Source organism: Thalassophryne amazonica, chromosome 8 (assembly GCF_902500255.1).
Source record: "Thalassophryne amazonica chromosome 8, fThaAma1.1, whole genome shotgun sequence".
In the NCBI taxonomy this organism is placed as follows: domain Eukaryota; kingdom Metazoa; phylum Chordata; class Actinopteri; order Batrachoidiformes; family Batrachoididae; genus Thalassophryne; species Thalassophryne amazonica.
The window spans coordinates 21,179,424-21,204,472 of NC_047110.1; the positions used below are offsets into that span (position 1 = coordinate 21,179,424).

A 25,049-nucleotide genomic window follows, 5' to 3' on the forward strand; every position below is an offset into this window, starting at 1 on the left:
TCACTGGGTGTTGTCAAATCACACCAGTTTTCTTCGTTTAACCACATGGGATTTGCAGATGTTTTCAGTATATTTCTGTTCCCTCACAGGAGGAGGAGATCCTGTTGGCAGCTGTGGAGGAGGGACAGACAAAACTACTGGAGCTGAAAAACCAGCTGTTGATGAAGAAGAGACAGGTGACAGACGCCCAAGCAGAGCTGAACCAAAACATCCAGAGCCTCCAGGAAAACAACAAGTAATATTGCTACTAATACTTCCAGTACTGCATTTATGGTGTTGCTATTACTGCAAATGCTACTTTTGCTATTGATGCTGCTCTACTACTGATAAGCCTGCAGCTGCTGCTCCTACAGATGTTTGCCAGGAGATGGAACAGCATATTGTTAGACACATTTCAGACAAGTCTTCCATAAAATTTGGGTATTATTGATTGGAATTATATGAATGGAGCGGAATACAAACATTCTTTGCTCACATTTACCATTTTATTATTAACTGTAACTTCATTGGTCTTACCTGCTGAATGAAACAGACATGAAAATAAGACAAAAATAAATAAAATTTTGAGATGAGAAAATGATGCTGTGTGCCTTATCTGTCCATCTCAGAGAGTTGGTGAAGCTTCAGAGGAAGGTGATGTGCACAGAAAGTGCTTTGGAGCATAAACGTTTAGCCAGACACAACCTGCTGCTGGCCTGCAAGATCCAGGGTCTGCCAGTCACTCTACTATCAGGGAGCCTGAATGAAATCAGTAAGGTGCAGGTAGGGCAGGTTGTGAAATGCAGTTGGCTATTTTGATAATTGATTTTTTATTTCCACTGAATGTTGTGAGTGGTTTCCACTCTTTTCCCACAGCAGTTGTTTTCACAGGCTGTGTTTGGCCGCTGTCGTGTGAGTGCTTTTTCTCCCAGCTACTTTGCCATTTGGTGGCTTACAATTGGAACACCTAGATGTCAGTTTGTGGACCTTAATTATTTGCCTGAAGTGACCAATTTCAGGGAAATAAAACAATTTTATAGATGATATGAAAGGAACCTTTGGAATTCTGTGAAAATTTTGAAAAGACTGAAATACTTTTGTGAGTTTCATTACGTCTGCCAAGGATATAAAATAATCGGCATTTATTTATTTATTTGTCTGTCTCTTAGCAGGATTACGTCAAAACTACTTCACAGATTCTCACCAAATTTGCACCACAGAGAATAGGGCATGGAAGACTCCACTGAATTTTGGAGGTTATCCATATTTGTATTTTGGATCAAGATTTCACTTTATATAGGCTTTGGAGGATTAGGTCAAAACTACTTAACAGAATCTCATCAAATTTGCAGCATAGATAGATACAGTGGGGGGAATAAGTATTTGATCCACTGTCAATTTTGCAGGTTTTCCCACCTACAAAGAATGGAGAGGTCTGTAATTTTCATCATAGGTACACTTCAGCTATGAGAGACTGAATCTAAAACAAAATCCAGAAAATCACATTGTATGATTTTTAAATAATTAATTTGCATTTTATTGAATGAAATAAGTATTTGATCACCTACCAACCAGCAAGAATTCTGGCTCTCACAGACCTGTTAATTTTTCTTTAAGAAGCCCTCTTATTCTGCACTCTTTTACCTCTATAATTGTACTGTTTGAACTTGTTACCTGTATAAAAGACACCTGTCCACACACTCAATCAATCACACTCCAACCTGTCTACCATGGAACACCAAAGAGCTGTCTAAGGACACCAGGGATGAAACTGTAGACCTGCACAAGGCTGGGCTGGGCTACAGCACAACAGGCAAGCAGCTTGGTGAAAAAGACTGTTATGATTATTTATTAGAAAGTGGAAGAAAAACACAAGATGACTGTCAATCTCCCTTGGTCTGGGATTCCATGCAAGATCTCACTTTGTGTGGTAAGAATGATCTGAGAAAGCTCAGAACTACACAGGAGGACCTGGTCAATGACCTGAAGAGAGCTGGGACCACAGTCACAAAGATGACATTAGTAACACATGATGCTGTCATGGTTTAAAATCCTGCAGTGCAGCAAGGTCCCCCCTGCTCAAGCCAGCACTTGTCCCATTGAAGATGGGTCATGGCTGGGTCTTCCAGCGTGACAATGACCCCAACATGCAGCCAGGGCAACTAAGGAGGGGCTCTGTAAGAAGCATTTTCAAGGTCTGGAGTGGCCTGGCCAGTCTCCAGACCTGAACTCAATAGAAAATCTTTGGAGGGAGATGAAACTCCAAACCTGAAAGATCTGGAGAAGATCTGTATGGAAGAGTGGCCAAAATCTCTGCTGCATTGTGTGAAAACTTGGTCAGGAACTGCAGGATACGCCTGACCTCTGTAATGGCAAACAAATGTTTCTGTACCAAGTCTTAAGGTCTGTTTTTCTTGTGGATCAAATGCTTGTAATAAAATGCAAACTAATTATTTAAAAATCATACAACATGATTTTGTTGATTTTGTTTTTAGATTCTGTCTCTCACAGTTGAAGTGTACCTACGATAAAACTTAGAACTCTCCATTTTTTGTAGATGGGGAAAACTTGCAAAATTGATAGTGGATCCAATACTTATTTCCCCCACTGTATTAGGGCATGCAAGACACCACTGAATTTTGGAAGTGGTCCATATTCTGCCTCAGGATTTGTTGGGAGTGATTTGAATCAATATGCAGGTTCTGCAACAGAAAGATACATCACAGTGTAAACTAAGATCAGGAAGACACTATTTTCTTTCAGTTTGTGAATAAATACTAGATTGCAACATCTTGATCAGTCAGACCATTCTGGATGAGTATTCAATTATTTCATTGTGTTGTGGAATCCGGATCCAGGTAAAGTCTGGGTCATGATGTGAATCACATATCTTTTATTTTGAGTCCTCCTCAACCCTTGTCGGACGTCAGGAATCTGTGACTGCTCTGGTTGATGATGTTTTCTTCTGCTTTGTCTAGCTGGATTCTGAATCAGAAAGCATTTCAACCACCTTGCATGTGTATGAGAGAGAAGCACAATTCGTCATTGATTACTCTGCCCTGGAGACAAAGTTTAAGGTGAAACTCAAAGCTTTGAATTGTCTGTTCATTCACACACTATATGCCACTAAACATTTGCGTGGTGCATGCTATCATACTTGCTTCCCAAACAGAAGGTCCCCAGTTCAAGACCAGTCATACCCTATGTACATTTGGAGTTGCGTTAGGAGTGGCATAAAACATGCAAGACAACATATGGGTCTGCAAAAAGGAAAAAAAGACTAGATTTAGTTATGCAAAATACTGAAACCATTTACAGGCCGGCTGTATTGCTGCATGAATCCTGTTGCTGTTGAAACTGATTGCATTTTGATTTTCAAACAGTTTCTTGAAGTTCTTTGAGCTTTTTTTTAAAACATAACCAGACCTTTTATAGAAACAGCATTTGTTATGGTGAAAACACCCAAGGCAGAGGTTAGGACTCGAATGCAGGAACAATAGACCGGGAATAGCAAAAATAAAACAATTTATTTAGTAAGTGAATATAAAGCTGAATAGAATGAGCAGATGAACCAAGCACTGGAGGAGGGAGAGACGAGCCAGGGTACTGCAGTGAAGGTACACTTCCAGATTTGGTAGATGAAGCTGAACCAGAGCAGGACCAAGTGGCTGACCAGGCCTGATTGAGTCCAAAATCTGACAACACAGGAAAACAGGGTCAGTAGGCAAAAACCAGGGAACACCAGAAGCAAAAGATACTGAGCAGAGGCAAGAATACCCCGAAGGCAACTGAGTTTCCAGCATCTGAGTGAGTGAAGAGTAGAGGTATAAATATAGATGTGGTTGATTGCAGTCAGGTGAGTCCAGTCAGCTCCATGATGTCAGCCAGAAAAAAGACAGGAAGGGAGGGGGAGTGAAGCAGCAGCACAACAGCTGCATGCACTGAAAAACACTGCAAATCCTGTAATCCATATGACCATATAGTTTCACTTCAATTTATTTTATTTGTATCGCACCAAATCACAACAAAGCTGCCTCAAGGCGCTTCACATGAGTAAAGTCTAACCTTACTAACCCTTCTGAGCAAGCACACAGGTGACAGTGGTAAGGAAAAACTCCATCTGGTGACAGAGGAGAGTGATGAACATCAACAGACCAGACCCAGAGGAGTGACCCCACCGCTTAGGCCATTCTAACAGTTCCAAGGTTTTTACAGATTGTACCAGAATTTCTTTACAAACCGAAGAGCAACAAAAAACAGAGTCCTTACAATTAATTACAAGCAGTTATCTCCATGTACAACTGAGTATCATCAGCATAGTAGTGAAAAGTGGTCCCATTACGTCACAGTATATGCCCAAGGGGGGCTATATAAAGGGAGAAAAGCAGGGGGTCTAAGACGGATCCCTGTGGGACCCTGTATTTCATTGGAACATGGTTTGAGGTGATGTTATTGTACATGGCATAGTGAGAGTGACTGGGTAGGTAGGATGTCAACCATTCAAGGACATTTCTAGTAGTCCCAAAGTGATTGTCCAACCTAATGAGTAGTATACAGTGATCCACCGTCTCAAATGCAGTGCTGAGATCTAACAGCAACAGAACCGTGGTGGTGTCCAAATCCATTTTGAGCAGGAGATCATTTACCACTTTAGTAAGAGCTGTCTCCGTGGAATGGTGTGTTCTAAATGCAGACTGCAGTGGCTGAAAGAGTTTATTCTCAGTAAAGTGGTCCACGAGCTGCTGTGAAAGGACTTTTTCAAGGATTTTAGAACAAAACAATAGGTTTGATATCGGCCGATAATTTGTCAGGAGACCGGGGTCAAGGTTCATTTTCATAAGTATTGCTTTAGTCACTGTGGATTTAAAGCATTTGGGAACAGATCCTGACGTTAGTGAGAGATTAATACTTTCCAGTGCAGTTGGCCCCAGTGTAGGCCACAGGTCCTTAATAGTTTTGTTGTTATATGACTGAGACTGAAAAGACATGTACGTTTGTATTTAGCACAAGTTACAAGTTTTGTCAGTGTACCTAGTGAGATAATATCAAATTTAGTAAATGGTGAGGTGAGTTGTCAGCGATGGCACCCACATCAGTGACATGGCACAGTGGTTGGACTAAGGCATGCTGGGATATATTTGACTTAATGTCTGTTTTCTTTTCGAAGTAGTCTAAGAAATCTTCAATTCAGTTTATTTTCATTTATATAGCGCCAAATCGCAACAAAGTTGCCTCAAGTTGCATCACACAAGTAATGTCCTAATGCTGGACTGTGGTAAACCAGAAAATAGAACATTGCAGTAGTCCAATCTAGAACAGACAAACACATGAATCAGGGTCTCAGCATCAGCCATCGATTTTGCAGGTGGAAGAAAGCAGTCCTCGTAATATCTCTAATGTGGAGGTCAAAGGACAGCGTAGGATCAAAAATTACATTCCTCACTTTGTCAGTGTGATGTATGACACACGAGCCTTGATACCGATTTCAGTCTTATAAGAATTTAAAAGTAGGAAGTTACTAGACATCCAGCTTTTCACTGATGCAAGGCAATCTTCTAAGGATTTTATGTGGATGAAATTGCCAGCAGTTATTGGCATGTATAACTGAGTATCATCAGCATAGCAATGAAAGGTAATCCCAAAATGGCACAATATGTGCTCAATTGGTTCTATATAAAGGAAGAAAAGCAGGGGGCCTAAGATGGACCCCTGTGGAACCCCAAATTTCATATCACTAAGGTTAGAAGTAGTGTTATTGTACAAAACATCGGTGAAAACGACTGGTCAGGTATGATGTCAACCATGTAAGGGCACTCCCAGTAATCCCAAAATGATTCTCCAGCCTATGATGATCCACAGTATTAAACGCAGCACTAAGATCTAACAGCACCAGAACGATAGTGGTGTCCGAATCCACTGCAAGCAGAAGATCATTCACCACTTTAGTGAGAGCTGTCTCTGTAGAATGATATTTTCTAAAAGCAGACTGCAGTGGATCAAAAAAAATATTCTTGGTAAGGTAGTCCACAAGCTGCCGTGAAACCACTTTTTCCAGAATTTTAGAGCAAAATGATAGATTTGATATTGGCCTATAGTTTTGCAATATACTAGGGTCAACATTAGATTTCTTAAGTAATTTCTAAAGTTTAATCACTGCAGATTTGAAATATTTAGAAACAGATCCAGAGGTTGATGAGAGATTAATAATTTCCAGCACAGTCAGCCCAAGAGTGGGCCACAGTTTAAACAGGTGTGTTGGTATAGGATCAAATAAGCAGGTTGTGCTTTTTGTAGCCGTTACAAGTTTCGTCAGTATGCCTAGTGAGATTCTGTCAAATTCTGTAAATCTAGGTAATACCTCAGGTGGGACCCACCTCAATAGCAGGGTGTCGTGGCTGGTTTAAGGCATGCTGGGATATGTTTAACCTAATGTCGTCTATTTTCTTCTCGAAGTAATCCAAGAAATCTTTTGCTGTAAAAGGAGAGCGACTTACAGGTGGTTATCTTTGAATAAGTGTTGCCAACTTGCCACCGTGTCGAACAAGAACTTTGAGTTATGCTTGTTTTAGTTGATCAAATCAGAGTAATGGGTCCACTTTGTAGCCGGTAGTGCATGCTTATAGTCTAAGAAAGCATCACTCCACACGAGGTGGAATACTTCTAATTTTCAACTACACCATTTCTGTTCTAGACCTCTAGCCTTATGCTTGAGGTCACGCAAGTAATCATTGAACCAAAGTGACTGTGTTTTGGGGGGGCATGGTTTTAATAAAGGTGGGGCAATCATGTCGAGTGTAGTTTTGAGCGCTGAGTTTAAACTATCCACAAGACTGTCTGCTGATTGGTCATTTTCCAAACATGAAGCTAAGATATCAGGCAGTCTAGCTTCAAGTTCAGTCGTAGTAAATGGTAAATGGACTGCATTTACATAGCGCTTTTCCATCTGCATTAGACATTCAAAGCGCTTTACACGTCAGTGCCTCATATTCATCCCGATGTCAGTTTGCTGCCATGCAAGGTGCCCACTACACACCGGGAGCAACTAGGGGATTAAGGACCTTGCCCAAGGGCCCTTACCTATTTTCTGGTCAGGCTGGGAATTGAACCGAGGATCCTCTGGTCTCAAGCCCAATGCTTCACACTACTAGACCATCACCTCCCCTGTAGTTACTGTAGTTGAGGAGTTGATGTGTCATCGCAGTGATAAATAAGGTTGTTGTTCCACTAAACACGACAGTGAAACTGTAAACCTAATAAGTGAGTGATCAGAGACCACTGATGCAAGAGGCATGATGTCAATATTTGTGACAGCAATACCACATGCGAGAACCAAATCCAGAGTATTTCCACCCGTGTGTCGAATCCTGAATGCATTGCTGAAACCCTAATGCATCCACAATTTCCATAAATGATTTGCAGAGAGGATCAGAAGGCTTATTTATATGAATATTAAAGTTACCAATAATCAGAATGTTATCTGCACTAGTCGACAAGTTAGAGATGAACGCACAAAATTCATCTGAGTTCACAGTATGGGCCTGGGACCTATATACAGTGACAGGAGTATTACAGCTGATTTTTATTCTTCTGACCTTGGCAATACGTAGCATCATGGGCAGAGTAGAGAATCAGATGTTCAATCGAGTTATATTTGTGACCCCCAGCAGCTAATAAACTAAATCTAGATTTATAAATAAGAGCAACATCCCCGCCATGCTTCCCATTACAAGGGACGTGACTAAATGTGTACGGTGGGCAGGCCTCATTTAAGGGGAGGACAGTTGTAGGTTTAAGACAGGTTTCACATAACCCAATCATATCTAAGTTATGATCCATAATTAGATCATTAATCTTGAGGACAGTGATCTTATGTTAATGAGACCCATACTAAGGACCTCAGTGTGGTTGACAGTTGGACTGTTTGGGTTTAGGGGTGGTTCCAGAGTAGCATATATAAGATGCATGGAATAGGTTTAGGTTTGAGACATTCCACGCGGGTTGCAGGTAGCAGACACAAAATATTTGATATTGCTGGAACAGCCAGTGGGCCATCCTCAATTTCACTGTCATCCAGTGTAGTCATGGGTATTAAGTTTGCAAAGCATATCCCTCTATGATTTTTATGGACACATCTATGGAAACAGGCCATAGTCTCAACTTGATGAATTTCCCTCCCTGGCACATAAACTGCACTATCATCATAGTGGATTTTTTGCTTTTTTTGATTTTCTAATTTCCTCACTAAGCTAAAGGATTCCACACCCACATTTGTCATAAATGGAGTGTGACTTACAGGTGGTTGTCCCTGAAAAAGTATTGCCACCTTGTTGAACAAGAACTTTGAATTATACTTGATTTTGTTGATCAAATCAGAGTAATAGGCCCGCTTTGATGCCAATAGTGCATGCTTATAGTCCAGAATAGCGTCATGTCATACAAAGTGATAGTTTTCAGCTATGCAATTTTTATTTTATTTTTAGACCTCTAGGCTTATGCTTGAGGCCACGTAAATGATCACTGAACCAAGGAGAGTATGTTTTGGGGAGGGCGTGGTTTTAGTATAGGCAGAGTGATCATGTCCAGTAGGGATGTGAATCGTACAACAACTCACGATTCAATTCAATTCGGATTCTTGGGGTGACGATTCGATTCAGAATAGATTTTCGATTCAAAGAGCTCTGAGAAATAGTTATATTACTTAAAAAAATTTTATGTTTAAGAAAATGCAGCTTTACAAGGTTAATCAAATGATTCTAGATGCACATTTACTTATCTGATTTCCTTGTTCAAAGATGGCTGGCAGTTTAGTGAAGCGCTGGTCAGTAGTAGGCGGAGACCGCTGCTCCCTTCTTTTAGCTCCGGGTGATGGCGTAGCATGTGGGCTTGCGGATTTGAAGTGTTTCCGAAGTACTTGACTTTCATTTTGCAGATTCTGAACACTGCATAAGTCATGTCAAGCTCCTTCTTACGCAGCAAATAATAAAATCCAAAATGCACCCAAACATTTGCCTTCAGCAAAGACGGTGCTGGCTGAATTAGCTCTTCGTCTGCCATGCTAAGCTGCAGCTCACGAATGTTTGAAGCACGCCGGACCCACCCCTCGCGGGGACGCTGCAGTACAGAAGCCGTTGCCTGATAAACAGTACACGCAGTGAGTAAGTAAGAAAATGTTTTATAAAATGCTTTTTAAAAATCGATTCTTGGAGATTTTGGATCGATTCAGAATCGTAATAAATAAGAATTGCGATTCGGACGTGAATTGATTTTTTCCGACACCCCTAATGTCCAGTGTGCTTGTGAGTGCTGAGTTTAAGCTGTCCACAAGACTATCTATTGAATAATCATGTCCTGAAAGTGATGGTAAATGGTAAATGGACTGCATTTACATAGCGCTTTTCCATCTGAATCAGACGCTTAAAGCACTTTACAATTATGCCTCACATTCACCCCGATGTCAGGGTGCTGCCATACAAGGCGCTCACTACACACTGGGAGCAATAGGGGATTAAAGGCCTTGTCCAAGGGCCCTTAGTGATTTTCCAGTCAGGCGGGGATTTGAACCCATGATCTTCTGGACTCAAGCCCAACACCTTAACCACTAGACCATCACCTCCATCACCTCCCATAATATGCCATCACTGCCTGATGCCAAAATATCAGGCAGTGTACCTCCAAGTTCATTTGTAGTTGAGTTGATGCATCACCGTGATGATAAATAAGCATCTTGCCCCAGTGGACAAGGCAATGAGACTGTAAACTTAATAAGTGAGTTTCAGAAACCATTGACGCAAGATACACAATGTCAATTTGAGATAGTAATACCACCCATGAAGACCAAATCCAGGGTGTTTCCATTAATGTGAGTTGAACCCTGAATGCATTGCTGGAATCCTATTGCAGCTGTAATGTCCATGAATGATTTGCAGAGGAGGTCAGAAGGCATGTTTACATGACTGCTGAGTCACCAACAATCAGAATGTTATCTGCACAGGTTGCCAAATTAGAGATAAACTCGCCAAATTCATCTAAGAATTCAGAATATGGGCCAGGGGGCTTATAAACAGTGACAAAGTAACATGTTTGAGTTTTATTCATCTGACCTTGGCTATATGTGGCATCCTCAGCAGAGCAGAGAGTCAAATGTTCAAATGAGTTATATTTTAGACCCCCAGGAGCCAGTAAGCTACACCCAGATTTATGAAGAAAAGCAACATCTCCACCTTGCTTTGTATCACGAGGGACATGACTGAATGTGTATGAAGGTGGACAGGCTTCATTTAAGGGGAGGACAACAGTGCGTTTCAGCGAGGTTTCACATAAACCAATCATATCTAGGTGGTGTTCCATAATTAGATCATTTATCAACAGTGATTTTGAGGACAGTGACCTGATATGAATCAGATCCAAGCTAAGGATCTCTTTAGGGTTGGCATTTTGACTGTTTGGATTCAGGGATGCACCACTTAGATTGAACATTAAATATCTTGTCTTTGTGGTGTATGCAGTTGAATATAGGTTGAAGAGTAGTTGCAAATCATTGTATTTTGTTTTTATTTCTATTTGGCACAACGTCCCAGCTTCATTGGAATTGGGGTTGTAATATAAGTACACCTCTTTCTATATCCCACCTTCAAACACAGCCTCATATGACTATCCATGAGAAATTGACTTAAGTTCCCAGTTTTCTATGAGAGTACAAACTTCCTGTGGGCACTGCACTAGTTATTAGAAAATGGAAAAAAACACAAGATGACTGTCAGTCTTCCTCGGTCTGGGGCTCCATGCAAGATCTCACCTCATGGGGTAAGGATGATTCTGAGAAAGCCCAGAACTACACTGGAGGACCTGGTCAACTCGCCGTGTTTGGAGGATGAGAACAACCCCAAGAACACTGTCCAAACCGGGAAGCATGGAAGTGGAAACATCATTTTTGGGGGTGCTTTTCTGCAAAGGGGACAGGACGACTGCACCGTATTGAAGGGAGGATGGATGGGGTCATGTCTCGTGAGATTTTGTGAAACAATCTCCTTCCCTCAGTAAGATCATTGAAGATGGGTCATGGCTGGGTCTTCCAGCATGACAATGACCCGAAACTCACAGCCAGGGCAACTAAGGAGTGGCTTCGTAAAAAGCATTTCAAGGTCCTGGAGTGACCTAGCCCGTCTCCAGACATGAACCCATTATAAAATCTTTGGAGGGAGCTGAAACTCGAAACCTGAAAGAGCTGGATTTGATCTGTATGGAGGAGTGGACCAAAATCCCTGCTGCAGTGTGTGAAAACTTGGTCAAGAACTACAGGAAATTTCTAAATGTGTAAATGCAAACAAAGGTTTCTGTACCAAATATTAAGGTCTGTTTTTCTATTGTATATTGTTTCGCTATATTCTGTTTTTCTATTGTACCAAATACATATTTCATGCAATAAAATGCTGATTAATTATTAAAAAATCATACGTCATTTTCTGGAATTTTTAGATTATGTCTTTCACAGTTGAAGTGTACCTAAGATAAAAATTACAGACTTCTCCATTCTTTGTAGGTGGGAAAACCTACAAAATGGACAGGGGATCAAATACTTTTATATACATAGAAATGATTCGATCCACCGATATTAATAGCGTTTTTGCTTAACATTCCCTTATCAGTCCTTCAGAGCAGCCGTTGTTTTTGAGGGTGTTTGTCGGGAAAATGATCATTCCTCTACATTGATTACAGACCCTGCAGCGGCTCTGTAATCAACGGTTTCTGCAGCGCGACTCCACTTTGAAGCGTGAACCATTGAAGCAATGCTTCGATCCACTAGCTCGTTGGTTCTTTGATTTGCTGCTCTTCAGAAACAGCAAGTCTGCTTCTTAACCCCTCTCAAAGCCATTAAAATATCATGAGTCACTTTTGTGTGGATTAAAGTCACTAACTGGGACTCATGTCTTGTTGCAGTCAAGAAACAAGAATTGGCCTCCGTTCCATTGGCAAAGCTCCAAACGCTGCGCGGCTCTCTGCCGAGACAGAGTCCGGTCGAAATTAATAACTTCAAAACGTTTCACCACTGAAATAAAATTACACCTCTTACAAATGTTGTAATACAGACAATAAACTACAATTGACTAAACATTTCTTTTCCTCCCAAAATGAGACATTCTGTATTGTTTATAAATTACATCATTACGTGAAGCACAGCCAGCTGTAAGAGCTCAGCTCAGATGTGTGGAAATAAATGGTAATGGACTGCATTTATATAGCGCTTTCCATCTGCATCAGACGCTCAAAGCCCTTTACAATTATGCCTCACATTCACCCCGATGTCAGCGTGCTGCCACACAAGGCGTTCACTACACATCGGGAGCAATAGGGGATTAAAGGCCTTGCCCAAGGGCCCTTAGTGATTTTCCTGTCAGGCGGGGATTTGAAACCCATTATCTTGTGGACTCAAGCCTTAACCGCCTTAACCACTAGACCATCACCCTCCCCTCTAGACCATCACCTCTCCTCTAGACCATCACCTCCCCTGGAAAGATATCATGCTGATAATGTCTGAAAGGAAATGCTTTTGACAAAAAATACAGATTTTGTTTATATCTATTTATGTCCAGAGATCAAGGATCCACCATGTAGAATTTATTATGTCCAAAGTTTATGGATCCAGTGACCAATTTCATATTTATTTACTTTAAGACTCAATAAAATGTTCAGTTTCAATACAATTTAATCGGCTTATAAAGCACCAAATCACTATCAAAAAAATATACGAGGTCTATTAGATAATAAGCCGACCCTTTATTTTATTTTTTAAACTATATGGATTTGAATGATGTGCGATTACACCAATCATGCTTGAACCCTTGTGCGCATGCGTGACTTTTTTCACGCGTGTCGGTGACGTCATTTCCTGTGGGCAGGCCTTGAATGAGATGTGGCATCGTGGTGTGATTAAGTACCTGCATAGAAGGGGTTAAAGCCCAAGGACATTCATGCGGATATGGTTGCTACATTAGGGGATGAAGCTCCTTCCATATCTACAGTGCAGAAGTGGGCAGCTGAATTTCAGAGGGGCAGAGAGAGCCTTGAAGACGACCCAAGGTCTGGGCGGCCTGCAACAGCCACAACCCAGAAAAACATTGACCTTGTTCATGAAATGGTGATAGACGACAGACGATCGACGATTGATCAGCTAGCAGATGCAGTGGGAATATCCCGTGAGAGAATTGAACACATTCTGCATGAAGAACTTGGAATGTCAAAGGTGTCAGCTCGGTGGGTGCCACGTCTTCTGACGCCTGATCAGAAACGCACCAGGCTAGTCATGTCGAAGGCAACTTGGTGCAATTTGAAGAGGATCCACCATTACATGGAATGTTTTCTTACCCAGGATGAGTGTTTTGGTTCACCACTTTGAACCAGAGACAAAAAAAAATCAATACAGTGGAAACACCCAAGGTCACCACCCTCCAAAGAAGGCCAAGGTTGTTTCGTCTGCGGGAAGGTCATGGTTTTAGTTTTCTGGGATGCCAAGGGCATTGTGTTCGTGGACTATCTTGAAAAGGGACAAACCATAAATGGACAGTACTATTCTAACCTACTGAGACAGTTTACGCAGGCTATCAAAAAGAAGTGACCAGGAAAGCTGACGAAAGGGGTGCTGTTCCATCAAGACAATGCCCAGTTCACAAGTCAACAGTGGCTATGGCCACTATCCACGAGTGTGGATTTGAACTGGTAGATCACCCACCATACTCCCCTGACTTGGCACCCTCGGACGTTCATCTGTTCCCAAACCTGAAAAAAACTTGGCGGGGAAGCACTATCGGAGCAATGATGAGGTGATGGCTGCCGTTGAGGACTATTTTGACTCTCAGGATGAAAGCTTCTATGCCAAGGGAATCGAAGCACTCAAGCACCGCTGGAAGAAGTGTGTGGAGTTACAGGGAGACTATGTAGAAAAATAACCCTGAATTTGTTCAATTCAACAACTGCATCATAGTCAGCCTTAGAACCTTTCAGCCTATCCTCGTACAGCGTGCACTTTGGAAATGATCTCGTCATTTTGGCATGTCGATGTCGAGTGCGGCGTGCTCCTCCATGGCTGTGGCATCCATCTTTAAAACCGGTTGTACCACTCCTTAATCTCTGTGACGCCCATAGCTTCATTTCTGAAAGCTGTCTTAATTTTCCGAATGGTTTCCACCTGGCTGTCACCAAGTTTCTGGCAGAATTTGATGCAATAATGTTGCTCCAATCGTTCGGCCATTTTCCTCGCAAAAAAATCCGCGGAGCGCACAGCACACGTCCTCACACAAAGGCTGCTTACAAGGAAATGATGCAACCGACAGACGTGAAAAAAATCACGCATGCGCATGAAGGTTCAAGCTTGGCTGATGCAATCACACGTGATTCAAATCCATCAGGTTTTTGAAAAAAATAAAAAGGTCGGAAACTTTTCTAACAGACCTCATATATATATATATATATATATATATATAAAATACACACAGTGCATCCACACAGTATTCACAGTCCTGTGTACTTGAGCTTGAGAAGTATTTCAAAGAGAAATGGGCAAAAGTTGCTCATATGAAATTTCCTTGTCCAAAATGCATCTTGACTTGATCTGCTGTGATGGATTTGCATTCCATAAAAGTGTCTGACATAAAGTAGGAGTGCTAAACACCTATTTGTGTTTGTGAACACTGTGACTGCATCCATTCTACCCGAGCAGACACTTGACAGAAATAATCAGTATAACTCTGACAGAAAAGTTACTGATGGTTTTCTTGAACATGACTGCGGGAAGTAAAACTGGAAAACTGATGGTATAGTGTGTTTCTGATCGAGGATTTTTTAAAGTACCATTGGTGTACCACATAAGTTGAATATGGACTTGTTTATTTAACTGCAGGGAGAGCAGGAGGTGGAGAGGCATCTGCAAAGTCTTCGGGAGACGGTGTTCTCCTTGGAGGAATTACTGCAGCGAACTACAGCACCCAATCTAAAAGCTCTGGATAAGCTGAGAGAGGTGAATGACAAGGTGCAGGAAACGAGGGAAGGTAATTTTTATTGTATGTGTCCAAAATATCATTTACTCAGCAGGGAGAACGCATCGACTTTGAAGGTCTACAAAATACATTGTGTTGGGGAAAGTGTAGTGACACGGACCCACAACAGGGGGCGCAAATGAACGGTCAATAGATGAGCCAAAAGGTAACAATTTAATGTTGTGAATGTGCACACGAATATACAGACAATCTCAGAATCTGATAGCAGTCAATACACAAAAGTGACGTGTGGGCAGGGCTCGAGGATAGAAGACGTCTGTCCTGAGAAGAGCCGGAACCACACGATTCCGCCGCCACTGAACCTGGTGAATACTGGAGCCGCCAAGTCCCGAATTCCTAGGTGATCACCGTCCCAGACTGTCGGATCTGGTACTGCTGGCGAGGAGCACAAACAGTGAGATGTGGGTGTGTGCACACCCAGTAACAAAAACAGTCAGAAGGTGGAAAGTCACCTCCACCTCTAATCACACACTCGTGCAGCTCCTGTTAACCACTTATCTGGTTGGGGTGTGAAGCGAAGCCGTCGGTGATCACACCAAAACGCCAATCCCACAGATAAGGCAACACCCACAGGAAAACGGCTGCAAAGAAGTTCAGACTATAAAGTCAGTGTTAAGTTCAGATACAGCAGAGAATATTACCTTCACAGGTAGATGATATCTCGGGCAGCGAGGGTGGAGATGACATCCGGCTTTATGGAGTGATGAAATGATGGGTGACAGCTGTCATGAGTTGATGTGTGACAGCTGTCACTCCCGTTGTGTCCGTGGCTGCAGCGCCCTCTCGTGCCTGAAGCCCGCACTTCAGGCAGGGCGCCCTCTGTTGGTGGGCCAGCAGTACCTCCTCTTCTGGCGGCCCACACAACACATTGTCACTCACTCATCTTCAAACCACTTACTTCGTCCCTGTCCTTCTTCAGCATACTGCAGCAATGAAACTGAATGCCGTGCAGCAGGGTTAATTGTGCGCACATCAGAGAAGAACAATGTCACGCTCTATTAAGGATCACCACTAATCAAGACGGATCGACACACTACAGTTGCGACCTCCACGACATGAGGCGACATGAGGGTGGTGTGTGAAATTCAGCCAAAACATGCTCCACGAAAATCACAAATATCACACATCAACCGCACTATTAAGAAACCTATTCAGATGCGTTAAGTCACATTAAGAATATCAAGAATGTGCCAAGAATGAAGCAAATAATGACATTCATAACACATCTTGCCTATGTGTAAACGCAGCATTAGCTCATGTTCAAACAAGACAATTCGGAGTTATATTGTTTTAAAAAAGTATGCAATCCTTCTCAAAAATGTTGGAAAAGAAAACCCCTAACCTGTCAAAAGACAGAAAAAACTCCCTATCGTACTGGACAGTGTGTCATTTTTGAAGAAGAGAGCAAATGCTATGTCCATTAATATTAATGTGTTTTTTAATTTTTCAGCGTTATTTATTTTCTTAACTTAGACAGAAAAAATGCAAAAAAGAACTTTGATATTGCAACTTAAGTGTCCTTTTTTGGCTATTATTCTTGCTTTCAGTGCATCTAAAACCAGTCAAAATGACTCCACCTCGGGTAGTAATTGCCAACAGCACCGCTATACCCAAAAATTTCTGGGGAGAACCCTGAGATCGTAATAATTAATTAAACAACTGCAAGGTTATAAAGAACACAATGCTGTTATTGGCAGAGGGTACTTTACCGTTGCGTATATTTTGTCAGCTTTTCATTTTTTCTTTTTCTGTTTTTGTGGTTGGATTCAATAACTATACAAGCTCTGAATCACAACATACCTTTAACAACTTATTTTGCCTTCACTCAGCCTTTGATGCCAGCACCAAAGCATCCAGGAAGTGCAGCCAGGAGTTTGAGCAAATCAAAGCCCGGCGCTTCCATCTCTCAGCCAGTGCTTTGAGCATGTGTCTGTCGTAATTGACCAGATCTACAAAAGAATATGTCGAAACAACAGTGCTCAGGTGAAGCAGCACACAGAAAGGATGTCATTGGGTTTTATTTTGTTTTATTTTAACGCAGTACAGGCAGTGGCCTAGACGTCCCTATTTACAGGGGGAGTTAGACGCTTTTATTTGTGAGTGAGAGAAGTTCAGTTGTACTGGCCTGATTGACAACAAACTTGGTTGTGTATAATTTATTTAATTTGGTGATTCAAAGAAATTATCGCTTCATTTGGGTAAAACAAAATGTATTATATTCAGAAATAAGCCCAGGAACTTAAGTAGAAAACTTATTATTGAATGATGCTAAAATTGAAATAGTAACCAAAAACCAAGTTTCTTGGAGTGTTTATCAATGATAAATTAAGTTGGAAAACTCATATAAATTATGTTAAATTCAAAATGTCAAAGTTATCGCAATTCTGTATAAAGCACAATACTTCCTTTCCCAGCATTCGTTGGTTACGCTGGATCATTCATTGCTTGTCCCATTCATGACCTACTGCATTGAGGTTTGGGGAAACATATAAAACAAATACAAACCCAATATTTCTGTTACAAAAGAAATCTATAAACATTATAAGTAAAAACCATATCGTGAGCCAACTAACCCACTGTAAAAAACTTGGTATACACATGAGGCATTCTGATGCCATGAATTCTGTTGATTTTGGCTGGGTCACTGACGTGTGCTTTGTAAAAATCTTGCCAGCACAATATCTTATTTCCTTATTGCCTGATTGTCACAAAACGTGGTATGTGTGTTAGGCTTGGTGGACCGCAAAAAGGCCTATTGGTTTGGGAGTTAAGGGTCCAAAGGTCACAATCACTAAACTGTACTTTGAAAAAGCTTTCTGTAGAAAACCATCACTTGTCAATGGTGAACTCATCAGCATTTGAACAGGGAACCATGAGTTAGTGCAGACTATATACTTATTCTCCCTTTGACAGTCATCTGTGGAAAAAGAGCTTGCAGCATCACTTTTACTTGGTATGTCTGACTATTTTAAGCCATTAATTCATTGTTTTCTTATTCACATCAGGGATACTACGCAAAATTGTTCCACATAAGTAAGTACCGTATTTTCTGGACTATAAGTCGCACTTTTTTTAATGTTTTGGGCGGGGGTGCGACCTATACTCCAGTGCGACTTATAAATGAAAAATATACCGGTAGGATCTCAATTAATTTACTGTAACAAAACAATTGTACGTGACAAAGTCGATCTATGTTTAAAAATGGCCACCGGAAAAGGGAAATGCAATGCATCATGGGCACTGTAGTATGACGGCCATCCTATAGTTCACGCTGGTCGCGATAACCAATCAGAGAACAGAACTTTGGATGCGTATTCCTCACCTCCCCACAGCGTGGAAGCTGACGAACACGGTGCTTGCGTTATTCCGGCTTGGCGAACAGACAGCTTCAACCCTTGGATATCAATGTGAGCAGAGTGTTTAAGTTGACGCTGAGAGCTGCGTGGGAGCATTGGGTGAGCGACGGCGGAGGATTAGCGTGTGCACTGGAAGGAGCTGGCCGTCGATGATTGTTGAAAGCGTTTGAAGCAGACGAACATGGTGTTTTATTCCGGGACGGCTAACAAGACAGCTTCAACCCTTGGATATCAGTGTGAGCAGAGTTGACGCTGAGAGCTGCATGGGAGCACTGAGCGACGGCGGAGGATTAGCGTCTCCACTTGGAAGGAGCTGGATCGACACCGCTGGGCGGTCATGAGCTGCGCAGGTAGGCGCTGCATGGTTCGGCTCGCAATGTGTCCGCAAAATACAAACATATCCGTAGGTAAAATGCAGCTCACGAGAGGGCACTCGAGGCTTGTGTAACTGTTCCTGCGACTTCTGACTACCATAGAAAAATAAAATTTTAACGTTAATGATAACATAACAAGACAACGGAGAAGGCCCGAAAAAATGCCACCAAAAAGAAATCATACTCTGCAGATTACAAGTTGCGACTGGTGAAATATGCATCCGAAACGGTAGCCGTCACAATATTATCATCTGAACTTTTCATGTTAACATACCTGGATGCCATGGGGACTTATAGTCCAGTGGACCTTATTTATGGTTATTTTTCTTTATAATGGATAAGTGGCTGGTGCGACTATACTCCGGTGCGACTTATTTATGGTTTGTTTTTCTTTATAATGGATAAAGTGGCTGGTGCGACTTCATACTCTCCGGTGCGACTTATAGTCCGGAAAATACGGTATATATAAATCAGCTTCCTAATTTGCAACACGGAAGTCTCTTATCAGGACTTGGGTTTAACCCTCAGGGGCTGACGCGCTTATATACGACGCTAAGACCAAGCTTGACTAAATTATAAATAACTTTTTAATGATATGAGATAGAAACTACTTTTTTGCTGAAAAGTTAACGCTGCTGACTTTTGAGCCAGCCATTCATCACAAATCTAGAAACATGGTGTCTAACCAGATCCTTACTCTGGAGGCATTACCTGACCTCTAGTAATACTGTGAGAAATCAGCTCTGGTTGACATTCCTGCTGTCAGCATGCCAATTGCATGCTCCCTCAAATCTTGCGACATCTGTGGCATTGTGCTGTGTGATAAAACTGCACCTTTCAGAGTGGCCTTTTATTATGGGCAGTCTAAGGCACACCTGTGCACTAATCTGGTCTATTTGAAGAGTTTCAGTCAGGTTTTAGAATTCATCATAGTACAGAAACAGCATTAGTGAAGGTTACAAATGATCTTCTTATGGCCTCAGACAGTGGACTCATCTCTGTGCTTGTTCTGTTAGACCTCAGTGCTGCTTTTGATACTGTTGACCATAAAATTTTATTACAGAGATTAGAGCATGCCATAGGTATTAAAGGCACTGCGCTGCGGTGGTTTGAATCATATTTATCTAATAGATTACAATTTGTTCATGTAAATGGGGAATCTTCTTCACAGACTAATGTTAATTATGGAGTTCCACAAGGTTCTGTGCTAGGACCAATTTTAATCACTTTATACATGCTTCCCTTAGGCAGTATTATTAGACGGCATTGCTTACATTTTCATTGTTACGCAGATGATACCCAGCTTTATCTATCCATGAAGCCAGAGGACACACACCAATTAGCTAAACTGCAGGATTGTCTTACAGACATAAGGACATGGATGACCTCTAATTTCCTGCTTTTAAACTCAGATAAAACTGAAGTTATTGTACTTGGCCCCACAAATCTTAGAAACATGGTGTCTAACCAGATCCTTACTCTGGATGGCATTACCCTGACCTCTAGTAATACTGTGAGAAATCTTGGAGTCATTTTTGATCAGGATATGTCATTCAAAGCGCATATTAAACAAATATGTAGGACTGCTTTTTTGCATTTATGCAATATCTCTAAAATCAGAAAGGTCTTGTCTCAGAGTGATGCTGAAAAACTAATTCATGCATTTATTTCCTCTAGGCTGGACTATTGTAATTCATTATTATCAGGTTGTCCTAAAAGTTCCCTAAAAAGCCTTCAGTTAATTCAAAATGCTGCAGCTAGAGTACTGACGGGGACTAGAAGGAGAGAGCATATCTCACCCATATTGGCCTCTCTTCATTGGCTTCCTGTTAATTCTAGAATAGAATTTAAAATTCTTCTTCTTACTTATAAGGTTTTGAATAATCAGGTCCCATCTTATCTTAGGGACCTCGTAGTACCATATCACCCCAATAGAGCGCTTCGCTCTCAGACTGCAGGCTTTTGTAGTTCCTACGGTTTGTAAGAGTAGAATGGGAGGCAGAGCCTTCAGCTTTCAGGCTCCTCTCCTGTGGAACCAGCTCCCAATTCAGATCAGGGAGACAGACACCCTCTCTACTTTTAAGATTAGGCTTAAAACTTTCTTTTTGCTAAAGCTTATAGTTAGGGCTGGATCAGGTGACCCTGAACCATCCCATAGTTATGCTGCTATAGACGTAGACTGCTGGGGGGTTCCCATGATGCACTGTTTCTTTCTCTTTTTGCTCTGTATGCACCACTCTGCATTTAATCATTAGTGATCGATCTCTGCTCCCCTCCACAGCATGTCTTTTCCTGGTTCTCTCCCTCAGCCCCAACCAGTCCCAGCAGAAGACTGCCCCTCCCTGAGCCTGGTTCTGCTGGAGGTTTCTTCCTGTTAAAAGGGAGTTTTTCCTTCCCACTGTAGCCAAGTGCTTGCTCACAGGGGGTCGTTTTGACCGTTGGGGTTTTACATAATTATTGTATGGCCTTGCCTTACAATATAAAGCGCCTTGGGGCAACTGTTTGTTGTGATTTGGCGCTATATAAAAAAATTGATTGATTGATCAGCCATCTTTGTACTCCTCATAGAAGCTATGTGATGACGTGCGCAATGTCCAATCGGAATTGGTTCACCGTCACATGGTTTTCCAAAATCCAGATTTACCTCACGTGAAAAGCCAAAGATCGTTTTCAGGCGTGATATGTTACTAGTTGACCTGTTTGAATAGCCCACTGGTGCTCCAATGCTCCGATCAGTGAAAGCAGACGGAGAGCCTCTGATGACATCTCACATGCTCAAACAAAGAATGTGTAACTATCAGGATTGCTCCACTAGTTTGCATATGAATGTTAATGGATAACTCTGTTGCTTTCTCGGCGTAAAGCACTGTTTACCATATCAATGGAGCGAGGGGGAGGGCCGCTCCTCAGACTGTAAGGAGCTAACGTGGGCCAAAGTGTGAATGAAAGCTGCTTAAGGAGCAGCACAAAACAGTCCAAAACACAGGAGAAGTAGAAGTTTGTGATGTAACCTTTGTGTAATAGCAGACAGAAATTGCTTTGAGATGAGACAAACAAAACGCATAGACCATCTTGTATATACTGTTCAAAATGTGCATTTGTGTTCATTGTTTGAACCTTTTTGTTGTACAGTCTTTCACACAAGACCTCTAATTACCTTTATAAAGTGTCAAAACAGTTGTTTATTATGTTTGCTGTGTGCCTTGAATAAATGTGTGTGGAAAATTATTTCCGCTTTATTTTTTCCTTTCTTATTTCTGGTTGTAAACTTTTATTACACTTATTACACAAAGCATATATATTATGAAAGCACAGGTTGTCCTGAAAAAAGAGACATAAAACTTGATTGTGGGATGCAGGGAGAGCTGTAAACAGCAATAATAAAACATTTATGCCCAGGAAAGTCAAAATGCCCTCGGCCCCAAAGGGTTAAACCATAGAATCTACAGACTGTGATTGTGCTGTGTACTGTGAATTGCTGAAGGAGCTACATTTACAGCACAATTAATGAAGTTCATTTTTTCCCCTTAAAATTCAATGTGAAAAATGTTTTGGAGGTTTTTGCAAATTTATTAAAAATATAATAATAAAAAAACAACAACAAAGAAATCACATGTACTCACAGCCTTTGTGTGAAGCTCAAATTGAGCTCAGGTGCATCCTCTTTCCACTGATCATCTTTGAGATGTTTCTGCAGCTTAATTGGAGTCCACCTGGGGTTAATTCAGTTGAAACCAAGCATGAAGTCAAAGCAATTGTCTGACTTCGGAGACAGGACTGTCTCAAGGCACAAATCTGGGGAAGGGTACAGAAACATTTCTGCTGCCTCTGAAGGCCCCAATTAGCACAGTGTCCTCCAACATCTGTCAGGCCTGCATTGTAGAGTGGCCAGACAGAAGCCACTCCTCAGTAAAAGGCACATGACAGCCCACCTGGAGTTTGCCAAGAGGCACCTGAAGGACTCTCAAACCACGAAAACAAAATTCTCTGGTCTGATGAGACAAATTTGAAATCTTGGGTGTGATTCCAGGCAGCATGTTTGGAGGAAACCAGTCCTCCCTATGTGGTGGCAGCATCATGCTGTGAGGATTTTTTCAATGGTAGGAACTGGGAGACTAGTCAGGATTGAGGGAAAGATGAATGCAGCAATGTACAGAGACATCCTGGATGAAAACCTGCTCCACAACGCTCTTGACCGCAGATTGGGGGATGGTTCACCTTTCAGCAGGACAATGACCCTAAGTACACAGCCAAGATATCAAAATAGTGGCTTCAGGACAACTTTATGAATGTCCTTGAATGGCCCAGCCAGAACCCAGATCTGAATTTGATTGGACGTCTGTGGAGAGATCTGAAAATGGCTGTGCACCTCTCAAGCTCCATCCAACTTGATGAAGCTTGAGAGGTGCAACAAAGAGGAATGGACAAAACTGTCCAAAGATAGGTGCACCAAGCTTGTAGCTTCATAGAAGATGTGAAGCTATAATTGCTGCCAAAGGTGCGTTAATAAAGTATTGAGAAAAAGAGTGTGAATACTTATGTACATGTGATTTCTGATTTTTTTTATATATAAATTTGCTAAAATCATAAAAAAGTTTTTCATGTTGTCATTATGGGGTGTTGTAAAGAGAATTTTGAGGGGAAAAATAAATTTACTCCATTTTGGAATAAGGCTGTAACAACAAAATGTGGAAAAGGGAAGGGCTGTGACTACTTTTCGGATGCACTGTAAAAAAAAATGACAAAGCTACTTTCATATAATTGTAATGGGTGATTCTTAGACTACAGGCACTTATGATGTCCTTTGATCATATTGTATGAAAAACAGAAAAAGGGGAAATTTCACACTTTTATAGTTATCTTTACAATGAAAGTGTGTTAAGAAATTTGTTCTAGTAGCCTATGATGACTTTTTCACCTTTTTTCAGCATCATTATATGCAAATTTGCTGTTTTGTGCTTGTCCCACACCCAGACTTTTGATCTTCAATGTTAAAAATGAATGGTAAAGAAACGTTTTTTCTAATGTTTTAAAATCTCTGAATAAAATATCAGTAAATAATCAAAACATAATTGGGGTATTCAGTGTCATACAACTGTTGTGATTTTTTTAAACAAAATGTTGTTGTCCCACACTATTGGCGTAATTTCCACCACAACACTGTAATGTTCCTTTAAACAGTTTGTATGAAAGATTGTTTGGGTAGTTTCTATGGAGATAAACAGTGACATCAGAGCACATGTATATAGCGCCAAATTACAAAAAACAGTTGCCCCAAGGCGCTTTATATTGTAAGGCAATGTTGTGGTGGAAATTACATTTACAAGGCAAATAGTGCCCGTAGTTAAAGAGTCACCCATATGTGGTGGTTGTGCCCCATACAGGCCGTTCTGAGTGCAGAGAATCCAGATGAACCATACTTAGGAGGTATCAACTATAACTGTGTGGCACCAGGGAAACGCTTCATGACCATGGACAATCTGTCTGGTGGAGAAAAGGTCATTGCTGCCTTGGCCTTGTTGTTCGCCATCCACAGGTAATTGGACACACAAACTCCAGTGCTGTCTGCATGACTAATACTCTGTTATGGTTGTGACCCAAAAACCAGAATAGGACTCCAAAGCAGTGAGGCTGAACAGATGAATGAAACCAGATTTATTGTACAGGAATGAGCACAAGGTTCAATGTTGCAGAAATAGTGTACACTGATAAGGATGTCTGGAGAGTGGAGACCCAGCCTGAGTTGCGGTGGAAACAGGAGGCCGCAACCTGATGAGACCAGGTGTGCAGGTGAAGATCCAGGGAAGATGAGGTGGTGGTAGTCCGAGGTCCAAGTTGCTCCCTCTGGGGCTGACGGAGGGTGGTGTCGCTGTGGAGGAGGAGAGACAGTATGAGTGAAGGTGTGTGAACACCTGCGCACAACAACTCACAGTCACTCAGTAACCAAACTGAACAAATGGCTGTAAAAATGCAAGGCATCAGAACACAGCAAAAAAGCAGTTTGCAAAACAGCAAGTGAAAAAACACTACAATGGAATGCAGACAGAAAGGCTCTATGCAGAAATGAGAGGCCAGGTTACCAGGTTGTGAACACTCGAGTTTGTGGCGCTAATGAGCTGTTGATCCGGGGTTTATATGGAGACAGATTGATTGCAGGCAGGTGTGCTCATCAACTCCACAAGGAATGCCACTTGGAAAGAGAGGGAGCAGAGGAGCCGGTACCAGGATGACACACAACAGTACCCCCCCCCTCAATGGGAGCCCCCAGGCAACCTACCGGGCCAATCAGG

At 41.6% G+C, this 25,049-nt stretch overlaps 1 protein-coding gene across 1 annotated transcript in view; it reads left to right on the forward strand.

Moving 5' to 3' along the window:
* smc1b (structural maintenance of chromosomes 1B) overlaps positions 1 to 25,049 on the forward strand; it is a 164,029-nt gene that overhangs the window by 95,539 nt on the left and 43,441 nt on the right. Inside the window, exons 17-20 of the mRNA XM_034175841.1 lie at positions 90 to 235; positions 609 to 762; positions 2,958 to 3,056; positions 14,873 to 15,020. Coding sequence (XP_034031732.1) covers positions 90 to 235; positions 609 to 762; positions 2,958 to 3,056; positions 14,873 to 15,020 — 547 coding nt within the window. The remainder of the gene's footprint in view (positions 1 to 89; positions 236 to 608; positions 763 to 2,957; positions 3,057 to 14,872; positions 15,021 to 25,049) is intronic.